This window comes from Rhagoletis pomonella, unplaced genomic scaffold, assembly GCF_013731165.1.
Source record: "Rhagoletis pomonella isolate Grant_MI unplaced genomic scaffold, Rhpom_1.0 Rhpom_scaffold_00013, whole genome shotgun sequence".
NCBI classification, from domain to species: domain Eukaryota; kingdom Metazoa; phylum Arthropoda; class Insecta; order Diptera; family Tephritidae; genus Rhagoletis; species Rhagoletis pomonella.
The window spans coordinates 19,401,556-19,415,613 of record NW_023458567.1 but is presented as its reverse complement, the minus strand read 5'-3'; the positions used below and the strand labels follow the sequence as shown (position 1 = coordinate 19,415,613).

General features: G+C 37.5%; 1 protein-coding gene across 1 annotated transcript; it reads right to left on the bottom strand.

Annotated features, from left to right (window-relative positions):
* Positions 1-1,116: 1,116 nt before the first annotated feature.
* Positions 1,117-10,388, bottom strand: LOC118748256. The gene is made up of 3 exons (XM_036482631.1): positions 10,120-10,388; positions 1,934-2,172; positions 1,117-1,846 (listed from the first exon to the last, which is right to left on the bottom strand). The coding sequence occupies exons 1-3, from the start codon at positions 10,386-10,388 to the stop codon at positions 1,212-1,214; spliced, it is 1,143 nt and encodes a 380-aa protein (XP_036338524.1). The 3' UTR covers positions 1,117-1,211.
* Positions 10,389-14,058: the final 3,670 nt, after the last annotated feature.

The window sequence follows — 14,058 nt, the reverse complement described above, 5'->3', positions numbered from 1 at the left end:
AATAGATACACATATAATTGTTTTCGAATGCCAATTGAAATTTGAATTATAACGAAAAAATTTCGATTTGTAAGATTTGCGATGGAACAGGTCACATACATTAAATTTATTTCTTGTTTTGTGATTTCATCATTTTAAGCATACTCAACCCAGTGTGTGTTATGTTATCTTATGTTATGTTAAATTCAGTTGATCCAACTATCAGGTATATGGAACCATTCAAAATTGTATCATGAGAAGATTCACTTCTTACGCGGACTCATTCTCATTTTTATAACCCAATTTTGAAATGTATTGTAAAGTTGGAAGGTTGAAATTAAATACTTACACTTACATACATATATGGGCGAAGTAAAATTTACATACATACATACATATGAATTAATGGACTTTTTTCCGTTATTTATGGATAGTTTAAAAATTTCTCTTTAAAAAAAGTTATTTAAGGAAACTAAAATTAATGACTATAAATATTTTAAATACATATTTGAAAAAATATAGTTTTATTCATATTATTTATATTTTTTTATTTCAGTTTCAACACTTCACAATATTGTGACCATTACTGTATATTCATGCAGCGCCCATCGCCATCCGATGCTTGAATAGCAACACATTCAGCCTGAAAGCGCGCTACGTTAATTGTTGACATGACAACCGACGAAGTAATTTTGCGGTAAGTCTATGCTTTTTCTAGTGGAACAGCAATAAAACCAACGTCTAACTAATATAAGCACCCACATGCTTATGCTAACAAGAATTTCTATCAAGTTAAGAGAAATTCTTAGAATTATGTGAATATTGAAGAGCTAAGCCGTACTGCGCTGGCAGTATGTCTTAGCAGAAAGAAGATGAGATATTAGTTCGAATAACAGACGAAGTTTTCCCTAATACGCTTAGCAAATCAACTAAATGGCAACAGATTTAGATCTTTCGTATGCACGTATATTAGTGTGTGTGTGTATTATCTTTATTTAATCTCCACAATTTTTATATTTTTATGTTCATTCATTTTTTGTTATGTCTTTATTTAAGTAGGTAGTTTTCCTAATTACCCGCTTTGTCTGTATATTTTTACAATACAATCTACTTCGTTTCAATCACATTGATGTGCTTAACTGTTGCTACCGCCGGCAGGTCAAAAGGTGGAAAATTAAATTAAGCACAACATGTTGGCCGGCATTCTTCTTTCCACATACATACGTTCTTAGCTATACACGCGCCATGCCACGATCCGGACGATGTGCACGATAAGCGATGTGTGCACCAGAAGCAGCTGTCTCGGCAGTCTTCGACTCATCACTTGTTTCTAATCCTGCCTGCGTCGCTTTCAAAGCCGCCAGATCTCGTCGCCGTCTTCGTCGTTTGCCCACAACTGTTGCTCCAGCCGGCAAGCCGGAGAATGTACCCAATTGTAGCAGTAGCGGATTACTCACCAACGCTGCCGCAATGCCCAGAACTGCCGCTGTGGCGAGTGGTATGAGGAAGCTCTTGGCTAACAGCGCCTTCGACGACAGCTCGTGCGGTCCCTTGTGCGCTGGTACCTCATGTGGTGCGTTTGGGTATGTGTATGAATACTCACCACCCGCACCCGCATATTGACCGCTGCCTTTACCGCCATAAATATCGAAGGGTATAGCGCCGATTTCAGCGCTGTTGGCACCACCATAGTAGCCGCCATGTCCGCTGGCACCGTAGTGACCGCCAGCATGTGGCTGGCCATAGTCGATGTAGTGTCCATCTGCGTATGGACGCGTCTCTGGGTAGCTGTGGTGCGCGCTCCCACCGGCACTGCTATGTGCATAGCCTGATGTTAGGCCGTGTATTTCGCTGTTGCTGAAGGGTTCTGACAGTGACGTAAAGAGGGAAGTGAGAATATTGTAGTGACAGAAATTGACTTTGAACACTTGAACATATATGTCTTGGCACTTACTCACACTGATCCTATCCTGAGCGCCTTGTCCGCGCAGCTGCTGCCAGTTGTTGAATGAATTTGCGAGCTGCTGGCTGGGATCGTTGCTGTTATGCTTTTTGTGCCCAATTATGTCTGGAAAAGTTATGGGTTTAGAGACGAAGCTGGATGTAGCGCTGTCGCGATTGTGATATGCTGCACCAGGTGATGTCACAGAGGAGCTTGGAATGGAAGATGTTTGGCTTGTTGAGCCCGGTCCTCTGGAAAAAAAAAAAAAAATTAATTAGGGGAAGATTAATCAGATATGGAAGTATGCCATACGGAACTATAACCTAAGAACAGACAACAGACAAACTTAGGATTGATTATTTGTGGATCAAATATTGGAATCATTGAAGGAGAGAAAGGCTGCCTTACTTTGCTTAAGATACTCTTATCTTAACAAGACGGACTTGCAATTTGCAGAGCCTGGAGAGAGTGCTTACTCCTTTTGAATTGCCATTGGACATGAGAGTTTTTCCACCTTCCTCAAACCTCTGTTTTGTATTCTATCAGTTCTGTCGTAACAAATATAGTGGTTCCGGGAGTTTTAAAATCTCTTATCGAAGATTAGGGTCAGGAGAAGACGAGAGTTCCGTACGGCCCGAGTAAGTTCGTTTAGCCAAATTTGGCTGCTATTTTTCTAATTATCCACTTACACCCATTTGTGTTTAAATTTTTATTTAATTCTTCAGGCCATTCAACAATTTCAATCCCATTTCCCTATAATATGGCCGGGAATTGGCGGTTTCACGTACTTCTTCAACTGATTCTATTACACACATAAATTCGATTTCATGCGCTTGTGCTAAAATGTGATAATGACAAAGTGGATATAGTAATAAATTGATTAAAAGAATGAGCATATTTTTTATATATTTTTATTGCATTATCATTGTGTTTACTCGCATAAAATACACCATTGAAAGGCCATTGAAAGAACGTGAGGAAAACTAAAAGTAATTCGCAATCGAGAAATCGCACTCGTTTGGCCGGGTAAGCTGTGTAAGACTGACGTGGCCCACAGCAAACAAAAAAAAAGTAGCAAAATATGCGAGCTAAAGCTTCCACGACTGCTGTCTCTGGTGTGCCATACATTATCATTGGGTAGGACGGACATGACTTTGCTTTGCTGAGAGTATGTGACTCGAAGTTTTAAAATGTTGCTAGCCGTACAGCACGCAAAGCAGTACGTACATATATGAATGTGTGCGACAGGACATTCAGTGACACTGGTCAGCCAGGAGGTGTCCACAAATGCCACAAATGTTGCCAACCAAGTATACGTTGATTTTTTTCTTTGCTGCTGCAAATATATTAAATATGTGGGTGTTTGCTGGTATGTTTTGTCACGCGTGCTCATAATTTGTCGCATTGTTGCTCTAGCCTTTGGATTTTTTGTTGAGCACAGGGGATTATAAGTGAAAGTAACAACAATGAATATGATAAAAAAAGAGTAAAAGTGAAAACGACAAATTGCAGGAATTCAACTCCTTTCTGGAAACTGTAACCGGACGTTCAACATATGGCTGGCTTGATGAAACTTATCTAGTTGCACGAGTATAGATACATGCCACATAACTCCTGCTAGTGTTTCTATCTAATAGGCATTAAGGTGTTAGCTTTCACTGCAGCTCGCCTTGTTGTTATTTTTTTGGGGTTGGTGTTATGCCGAAATATTTCAAAAAAATTGTTTTGCGGTATTTGCGCTGGTAGTTTTGCTAGTAAATGCTTTCATGCTTTATTTTGCTGGTCATTCGTAAATCCTTTATTAACCTTCAGCTTGCGCAAAATACGCTTGAATTTTGGGGCTACTTTTTATACCCTTTTAAAATATAAATGCACTTAAGTCGATTTTTAATTAAACAATCGAAAGTTTCGCGAAAAAACAAAAATTAATTAAAATTGCAAACAAAAAATATAATGAGGATAATTAAAATGTCCTACCTTAATTTAAGAAGAAAATGGGAATATTCTTTTAAACTAAAAAAAATTCTCGAAAATTTTTGAGTTTAAGAAATTTGTATGAAAAGTAGTGTTTTTTAATTTTTTAAAACCTGACCTTTTTGAACCGGTTCGCTTGTAGAGGGCATAACATCTTGTTTGTTTGCATTTACATTTTTGAATGTCTGCCAACTTTCACTTTTATCTAACTTGCATAGGATTGTGGTGAAAATCGTAAATTCTGTAGGCTTTCATGTTTTTGTAACCTTTTTTCTAAGTTTTTTAATCACTGGAATTTTCGCTAGCATAAAGTTTTTGAATTTTGAGCAAACCACAAAGAGAAAGAAACACATTTAACAACAATATTTGCTTGATTATTTAATATTAATATTTCATAGTCTATAAAATAAAGTGCACTTTATGGCAGATCAAGATGTAATTCCTGTTATACTTTTTTATTCTCATTTCGATCTATGAAATACCTAAAATTATGCATCGTAAAATTTACCATTTTCAAAGTTATCATTTAGGGTGACTATCAGAAACAGAGCTGGGTGATAAGGATTACATGTCTTATCAATTGCATCTAGGATTACGATTACTTTAGTCGCAGTTTAAAAATTTTTTAATTAGGATTGCGATAATCGTTCATCGAAGGCATCTTAGATTACGATTACAGTAATCGTAAATTCAACTTTTTTAAAATTACAATTACTGCAATCATAATCTAAGTTCGTTCGATGAATAATTACAATAATTTTAAAACTACAATTTTTTGAGTAATCTTAAACGAAATAATTCTATAAATTTGCGAAAGATAAACACTAGATAATTCAATGTGTGAGTCATTATCAATGTTACTCTATTTCTTATGATTTATTATCCAGCAATAGACGACTTATGATTTCTACTTTCTACGCTCCTTAGGAAACGAAACATCTAACATCTAATTTTTTATTGCATTAATATCCATGCCTTAATCATAAGTAATTTATGGTTGTCGTAATTAAAAAATGCTTTATTCTAAATTACTTTCAATAAGGCTTTCAAAAAATGCAATTAATTTTGGACAAAGAGCAATCGGCCAAAATCTTCGGAAATTATCAAAAATGCTTTGGGATCGGCTTTGATAGTTCCAGTAGTAACGAGATGAACTTTGTTTGATGCCGTTTCTCGTATATTCCTTCATGATAAAAAACTTACGGTACTTGCATGACTACTGCAAAATAATATCACGAACAAGTGCAACACCTGCAAAGAGAGCAAAATATACTCTTTGGATATCTCATACCTTCTTTAGTATCATTAAGTGTCAAACTTAAGAAGGTGGCACAAGGGGATAGTCTTCAATTATTGAAAGGAGGCAGCAGTGATCGGACTTTAAAAAATTCTGTGTGGTAGAATCTAGAAAAAAATGTGGTAGATTTAAAAAAAATGTGGTAGATCTCTGTGGAAATCTACAAGGTTTCACCTAAATGGCAAACTTTTTAATTAGACTCTAAAACAAATTTAACTTTAGTATAACAAAGTGCAAGATTGATGTTGCTAAAAATTGCTTTGAGTTTGGAAATTTTTTTCCTTGACGGTGTAAAGCAATTCTTTCCATATTAAGAAATTTTTCGAACATATTTTAAGAGATTTCTGCAACCTTGCGTAGTGCAGCCAGCTATTCCTTTTATCGCATCACGAAGTACCGAACAAATGTGGCACATTCCAGAAACAGCTAATTTGCTAATATTTTCGCAAAAATCGCCGGTTTTTAACATTTTCGCTATTAATTCTTTTTATAAATGATATATTTTGCAATTTAATATAATAAAACCGCGTTTCTGTCGAAAAATTGATTACCGAGAAAATTTATTAGTTTACAGTTTATTTTATCCTCCCATTCGGCTTTGTTTACTGTTGCTTGAAAAATTTCATCGTCGGGATAGCGGAATCTTGCATTATATCATTTTTGTTACCACGTACTGTTTTGTGTTGGAGAATTTTTGCTCTTAAAATTAATAGAATTATGTCAAGCAAAAATAAAACTACTCAAAAACGCGAATATATGGTAGATCTCAGACCTCGAGTGGTAGATGCTCAAAAAAGTGACAGATCTACCACAATGGTAGAAGTCCCATCACTGAGTGGCAGTCGCTTTGGAGAGCAAGCTGAGCGACAGATTTTCTAAGTTTTTTACTTTGTTGCCGGAAGCAAGTGATGCCTAAACAGCCGGCGGTTTTTTCACCGGAGCTAAGTGAAGAATTTTATGGCTTTGACGGTACTAATACTATTTATCCTATTTATTTATTATTTATTAATATTATAAATGCGAAAGTGAGTTTGTTTGTTTGCTACACTTACACGCTTTAACTACTCAACCGATCATCATGAAATTTCGCACACCGCCGTTATTTAGCCTAGCTTAAAATATAGGATAGATTTATCTCGATTAGACAAAAGGGCGTGACACCTCCCATACTCATGAAGGAGGGCCGCGCCCGGTTTAAAAAGTCAAATTCAATTTGAATTAAGGGAATTATTTAATTGAAGTCTTTATTAAAATATTGGCGTCAGACGAAAGAGGCTTGAAAAGGTTGTAGTTTCCAAATATTTAGAAAAGCTTTAGCGCCTGTTTGAAAGGTTGACTTTAAATTAACTATTCGCAATCTATATGAAAAATGTTAATATGGGGGATAAAAGAAAGATTTTTTATTGAGGCGTTTTACAAAGGTTGCCACCTCTTTAAAAATTGAATTCAATTGAATTAAGTGAATTATTTTACAATGGGTAACAATCGAAGGGCCGTTGCAAGGTTTTTTTTCTAAACTACATGCAGGAGTGTTGCCACCTGTTAAAATTTACTTTAATTTGGTGTCAGACGAGGGAGATTTAATGCGGTTGTTGTTTGTAAATAATTTAGAGAGGGTTGGACCAGTTTTAAAAGTCGAATTTAATTAATCTATACACAAGTTAAAGTGCCAAATGACAGAGTGCCGAAAACTTTTGGGTTTGAGGCATTTGAAGAGGGCTGCCTGTTTAAAAATTAAATGCCATTAAAATTATTTAATAAGTTAAGTAAAGTTTAAGAAGGTTCATTAAAATATGGGTACCAATTTTATTGGTACGAGAAGGCATAATTTATAAACTACATGTAGTAGGGTTGCCACCTATTTAATAACTCAAATTGGACTAGTTTTATTTTCCACTGCTATAGGGCAATTGAAAATTAATCACACGAAAGAGGTTTAAGAAGGTTTTAGTTTGAAAAAATTTGGAAGAGGGCTAAAGAAAATTAGATTGTTTTTGGCTGAGTTTGAGTAAGTTGAGATTTATTGAAATAACTTACACCTAATGTTACGCGCAGAAATTTCACACACCCAGCGTATCACATCTCTTTTTGTTGTTTTTTTTTTATAAAAAACTTGCGATTCATCTGACCGAAGGGATAGTGGACAAACCAACCGGCCAAATATTATAAGTGAGCAACTTTTCAGATACTTGAACGAAGCTGACTCTAGTCGGGAGTTTTTTATAAAGCATCTTTCTGATTTCTCTTTTGAAAAATTATTATTGTTAATGGCTAATATTGAATACAATTATTGAATGTAATTTTTTTAGTGTATAGTTATAGTAAAATTTCACTACGGTAATATGTGCTGCGGTATGCTATAAATTGTCTTTTTTCTCACTAAAATCCACTCTATAAAATAATTGGAAGTGATTTGTATGGATATTTAATAAAAGTAATCCTTAGGAACGATTACAGTAATCCTTATAACAAAAAAAAACAGGATTAAAATTAAAGTATTAATTCATCGAACGAACTTGGATTACGATTAAAGTAATCGTAATTTTAACTTTTTAAAAATCACGATTACTGTAATCGTAATCTAAGTGCGTTCGATGAAGGATTACTTTAATCGTAATCTTGTTTTTTTTAGCTTTTTGGGATTACTGCAACCCTAATCGTTTAGTAATCATAATCCTTATCGCTCAGCTCTGATTCAGAAAAGATTTCGAGGTATATGTTAGAATATAATAGTTGCTGCCAGAAGTGTTCTATTTTCGTTAACAATCTTTTTTAAACTGGTAGCTCGCTTGAACAATTATTTCTTGAGTTGCAGGCAGTTGCGATGCCCCGAAAGTAAGGTTAGGCTAGGCAGGCTGACACATTTTTAACCGGATAGAAAGGCTTTGCAATTGCACGCACCCTAGTTCTCACTCAACCTTTCCAGAACCTATAGGTAGTCAACGCGAGAGACACTCCTGATCACTACTTGCTATTTCATCAGTCGTGTTATTTTCGGTTGTTGTTGTTGTAGCGGCTACAACAACCCCGCCCAGATCGGTTGGTATCTCAGTCGTTGTCGTCAAGTTCCACTAACGGCAACCCTAGGAAGCGTGCAGCTTCTGTGGGATCTGTCCACAGGGACAAGGCCGTTAGGGTTGTCGGGTTTTCCGGGCATGCGAAGAGATGGTTCGAGTCATGCGGGGTCTCTCCGCATGCCGGACATTCGTTCGGCACATCCTCATTCAGCCTACTCAAGTAGGAGTTTAACCTGCTGCAGTAGCCGGAGCGAAGTTGAGCGAGTGTAGTGCGTGTCTCCCGAGGCAGATGAAGCTCTCTCTGTCTCGTCAATGTCCGGGGGTGGTATGCCTAGAACGGCATTCACAGGTCTAGAGTCTACATAACTCGAGACAGAGTCCCTGTGAATGCCGTTCAGGGCCTGTCTGTACGCTGTCGGGTCCAGAGGTTGCTTAATGAACCTCTGGACTTCGTCCGTCAGTTCATATAGATGCCTCCTGACGTGCCTAGGCGAGGGCTCCTCTGCAAGCAGCTGTCTGTTTGGGTGGCCACTTCTGTGGCTCCCGATCAGGAACTGCTTGCAGAGCATTATGTTATGCTCCTTAACTGGGAGCATTTGCGCCTCGCCGTGCAAGTGGTGTTCAGGCGACATCAGGAGGCATCCCGTCGCTGTCCTAAGTGCCGTATTTTGTACCGTCTGTAGCTTCGTCCACTGCGTCCTACTAGTCCCTGGCGACCACACTGGTGCTGCGTAGTTCAAAACCGGCCAGCCTATTGCCTTGTATGTTGCCAGCAACGTTTCTTTGTCTTTGCCCCAAGTACTGCCGGCTAGCGACTTGAGGACCTTGTTGCGGCTCTGTACTTTATTGACAATAGCGGTTGAGTGCGCAGAGAAGGAGAGCAGGCTGTCGAATGTTACTCCGAGTATTTTGGGGTTATTCACCGTCGGAATTGGTGTGTCATCGACGTGAATCCCCAGCGGTAGCCTGACCTCCTTCGTCCAGGTTGTGCACAGGGTCGCGGAGGATTTCGTAGGGGAGAGGGCTAGACACTTTGCAGTGAAGAAGCGAGAAAGTTCGGAGAGATAGCCGTTTACTTTCAAACACAGGTCATCAATTCCATTCCCAGTCGCCATGATCGAGCAGTCGTCGGCATAGGAGACAATCGAGACTCCCTCTGGTGGTTGAGGGAGCTTTGAAATATAAAAGTTATTTTCGGTAACCCATGTTAGTTAAAATTAGAGATGCGAGAAAAAATGTGGTAAGTATTCGCTTCTGAACAAGAAAGGTACATATTTTTGGCGCAGTTCCAGATAATCCGTAGTTTATCCGGTTTGTCGTGCCGGGCCTCACTGATTTGTTTCTCTTTGTGTGGATTTGCATAGTTATATATCGGTACATGAGTGGAAGATCGACCTATCTCGGCAGCCAGTTCTAAAACGCCCTGTCACATAAAAATTTTCAAGAACACCCTACTCCAGAATTTGATTCAAAATTTGGTTGAAAAATACGTTATCTTAGCTGCCGATTCAAAGACGTCCTAAATCAGCACACTTCCAATGTATTTTCAGCTGAGATAGGGCGTTTTTGAACCGAATTCTGAGGATGTTTTTAAATAAAATTCTGTAATAGAGCGTTCTTTGATCAAATTCTGAAGTAGGGCGTTCTTGAAAATTTTTCTGAGATAAGACGTTTTTGAACTGGCTGCCGAGATAGGTCGATCTTCCACTCAGTGACGGCATGTACATAGACGACTTTGAGATGTTAATTTAATGGGGTGTATGACAAATATTCGATTTGATATATCGTTTTTTTATTAACTTATATAGAAAATATTTTATTATGGAGCATTTCTTCCAAAAAATTTCTCACTTTTTAAAATTTTCACACACACACATGATTAGAATCATTCTCCCAATCCCCAAACCCACCTATAAAATTCAGGTGGTGGATCATAACTTTTCGCTGCTGCTGTTGCTGAGCCCGAAGGCGATAAATCTGTTGCTTTTATATTCCTTTTAACGTGACTCTCTCCCTGTGTCGAAGCACCTGAACCAGACGATGAAGAGTACTTAGAATCTGTTGGCGTAAAAGATGTCACACTAGCGCGATCTACGGCACGGGCTGGAGGCGCGATAAACAGTAACAAAATTATTGCTATAGTCTTAGGTGCTGTAAAGCAATTTAAAAAACGAAACATTTTTTATAACAAACGTAACGCGCGCGGAATCATATGCGGCAATGAGTATTTTTGTAAAATTTTGTATTTTGCAGGTAATTTCGAATTAGGTAACTTTTCGAATAACTTCTACCGCGACGCACTACAACTCGTAACTAAAGACTTCGCTGTGGCGCGTTGTGTCTTTTATAAGAAAGGCAATGACTTTGCTGGCGCTTTTGTTTTAGATTAAATAGTATTGTTGTTTGTGCTCATTGTTTGTTATAGTTGTAGAAGTTGACAGTGCTGTTGTTTAGGACATAGACAATTTAAGCTTCAAATTGTTGCATGGCAAAATATGAGTATAACCAGTAAAAGAAGATGGCTTCAAAGTGCTTGAAACAGCGCACAGTGTTTCAGTGTTGAAAAAATGTGATACAAACTTTGGAGCACCTTTTCTTAAAGTCTGGACAGTACAAATAACAAAACATTACCGAATTCAATTTTTCATTGCGGCTTAATTTTACTTTTACAGTGAATCAAAACTGCGCGGTCTAATTTCTCTTGTCAACGCGAATTATTCCTGCGCGGTATGGTTTAAGTTTTTCATTGCGGTCTTAATGCACGCGACCATAATTCACGGGGCAACGTTTCTACTCTAAGGCAAATGATCGTGGACTATGTCTAGAGGGGATGTGAAAGCTTTGTAGACACTTCAAATAAACTGCTACGCATAGGTGATATGAGCCACTTTATAACGGCATGGTCATAGTCAATTTGACAACCGTGGGCGTCCAAAGAACAAGGACGCTCAAAACATGCATTATAAAGTTCAACCTAACCTGTTGTTCTAGAACCGAAATTTAGAAAGCCTCCAGTTTACAACACCCCCTTCTCGGAAGCTGTCACTTGATTGTGTTCTCTACAACTAGAATTATAATTTGAAGTTTTTTTTATCTAAATTGAAAACATCTTAGAATTTTTAATACCACAATCTTCGATACACTAATTTTCCATTGCCGTTTTCAAATTAAAATGTTTTCCCACTATTATCGAAACACTGTGCAACAAGGCTGTGGGAGTTTGCTTGCCACTTCTCTCTTCTCTTTACAATTGCTTGATTACGTGCTAAGCCATATTTTAGTACGAGCACCTACGCATTTGCTGCCTCCCGTCGGCGTTATCGTCGTCACCAGCAATTAGTGACGCTAACTCAATTGGCTAACCACCAACAATATGTAGTATGTGTAGTAGTAGTTACAACAGTAGCAAAATTGGTACCAACAATAATTCAAATGCGTTAGTACATTTTTATAATTCAATCATTTCACTTTTCAATTGGGGGTCTATGTAACTTTTAAGCACTTTAGGTTGGGAAAATTGCAAAGGCGCTTAACAAATATTTTCATTTGATTGCGTATGAAATACTTGAAGCGCTTAGATTTTTATGTTTGTTGTTATACATACATATAGCATTTACAATTTGTGTTTGCAACAGTGTGCTGGTGTTGCCACCAAGCGACTCAACGAAGCATAAAATGTCACTTAATTCACATCGCAAGCAACATTTTATTTCAGTTACTATTTTTTGAATGATGCTACCAGCTGGATGCAAACTTCAATTTGGTTTTATTTATTTTCCCAGTAAACCAAAAAATTGAGATTTTGGTTGAAACCGAATTTCAAAGCACAGCGTTATAAGAGCTGGTAAAAGGTCTCAAATAGGGCAGTTGTACGCCAAAGCTTTGACTTAGTGGGGAGTATTTTCTAAATCTACCCCATGTTTTGCGAAAATAGTGTAAAGGTACAATGGTATTCCAACCAGATATTCTGGAAGTAATGCTGGAGATTTTGACCGATACTCCATTTGATAGTCTAACAGCAAATCTTTGCGTTAGCACATCAACTCAAGACAATTCAAGAGAGATGGCCACAGACATTTACTTAACATTTTACCAAAAAAAGTTGGACCGCAATCCTCTAAATGACAAACTATAAAAGTCGGAGTTAGAAGCGAAGAGGATGTCTTGCACATTTCGCGAACAAAATTTAAAAAGAGTCAAGCAGTCTTACACTTTTCTGTATAAATTCATATGGCAGTCATATTGAACAAATTCATGGATCTTTGCGGTAAATTACACTGCGATAGATGCTCTGTTAGATCATCATGTGATTCTCGTTGGCTGCTGTTAACCTACAAAGAGTGTTCTGGTGAAATAGGATGTCATTCCAGTAGTCCCAGTAGTCGGAGGATGTGTGTCATCCGTAAACAAGCAGCCTCATTCCTCCAGCTTAGATTCGAAAAGCACGGCACAGACAACACATCCAGTGGCATAACTCCGAATTCCGCAAAATAGGTATACTAAAAGGCACAGAATCGTGGACTATGCCTAAAGTGGAAGTGAAAGATGTATAGGCACTTATTATAGACTGCTACGCATAGGTGATATATGCCACTTTATAATGGCTTGGTCACAGTCAGTGTGATCCAAAGAACATGGGCGCTCAGAACCTATGTTCAAAAGAACCAAATATAATTAAATTTGTTCCATATATTTGTCATAGCAGTTTCACAACATAACCACCAGCTTTGTGATCAAAACTGGTCCCGCATTTTAGAACTCTATCTCGGCGTTCGCTGAATACTTCCATATCTAGCGGCTTAGGCCCCAAGCCACCCCCACATTTCGGGTAACTGTAACGAAAATATCTCTAAAGTTCAATGCTTGAAGGCAATCCTGAAAGCGTTCGACTCAGACATAGACAAAGGGAAGTCTCCTACTGAATGCCGTAGCCTTTTGAACATACATACATATTTACATAGAATTCGACTAATTTGGTTGCCGGGTTATGTCGGAATATTGATAGCAATTGCAAAGCTAACGAACTGTCAGGGAAAGGTGGAGGACCATCCACAACCTTCCGGAAAAGCACACGGTAGATATATCACATGTACATAAATGTACATAATAGTACATACCGTAGGCCGTAACTGACAACATTTTTTTATTACTTAAAATGATGTGGGGACTTATGTATAATTCGATGAAATGCATCATAATCAATCAAAAAAGGAATTTTGGATTTTAACTTAGTTACACTGCGATCGATTACATCGATGTATTACAGCGACGATGTGAGATAGGGCCTTTCTGTATTAAGGTAACGATATACAACATGAAGAAAAAAATATTCGCATTTATTGGATGTAAAATTGCCATAAATTTTTTTGAGTTGATCGCACTTTAGATCTAGGTGTGCGATATGATCCTTCCTGCTGTAGCTCTTTGGAGGAAGTTGGCGATGAATTCCCTCAACACTTCAATAGTTTTGACTCGCGCTTCTCGATTAACCCTGAAGAAATCCAAGGTTTAATGTAGGGTTAAATGTTAGTAATATAATAATGGGCAGCTTCTTTAATGTCTAGATGCTCATGAACTCGATGGCTTGGTGGGTTGCCATGACTACACAATTAAGTTTTTTACTTCCTCATCAGCAATATTTATTTTAGTTTTTATTGGTATGTGGATGTAATATATTTATGTGTTATTTACTTTTATGTTCAAGACGATCTAACACTGTAGTCAAATTATGTGTGGCAATATTTTTACCATGCTGCTAATTAAGATAAGTGATTACAATATTATAAAAACATAAATTAAATATTATAGCAAAATTCAAACGCCATGAGAATTCAAACGATTATTTGACA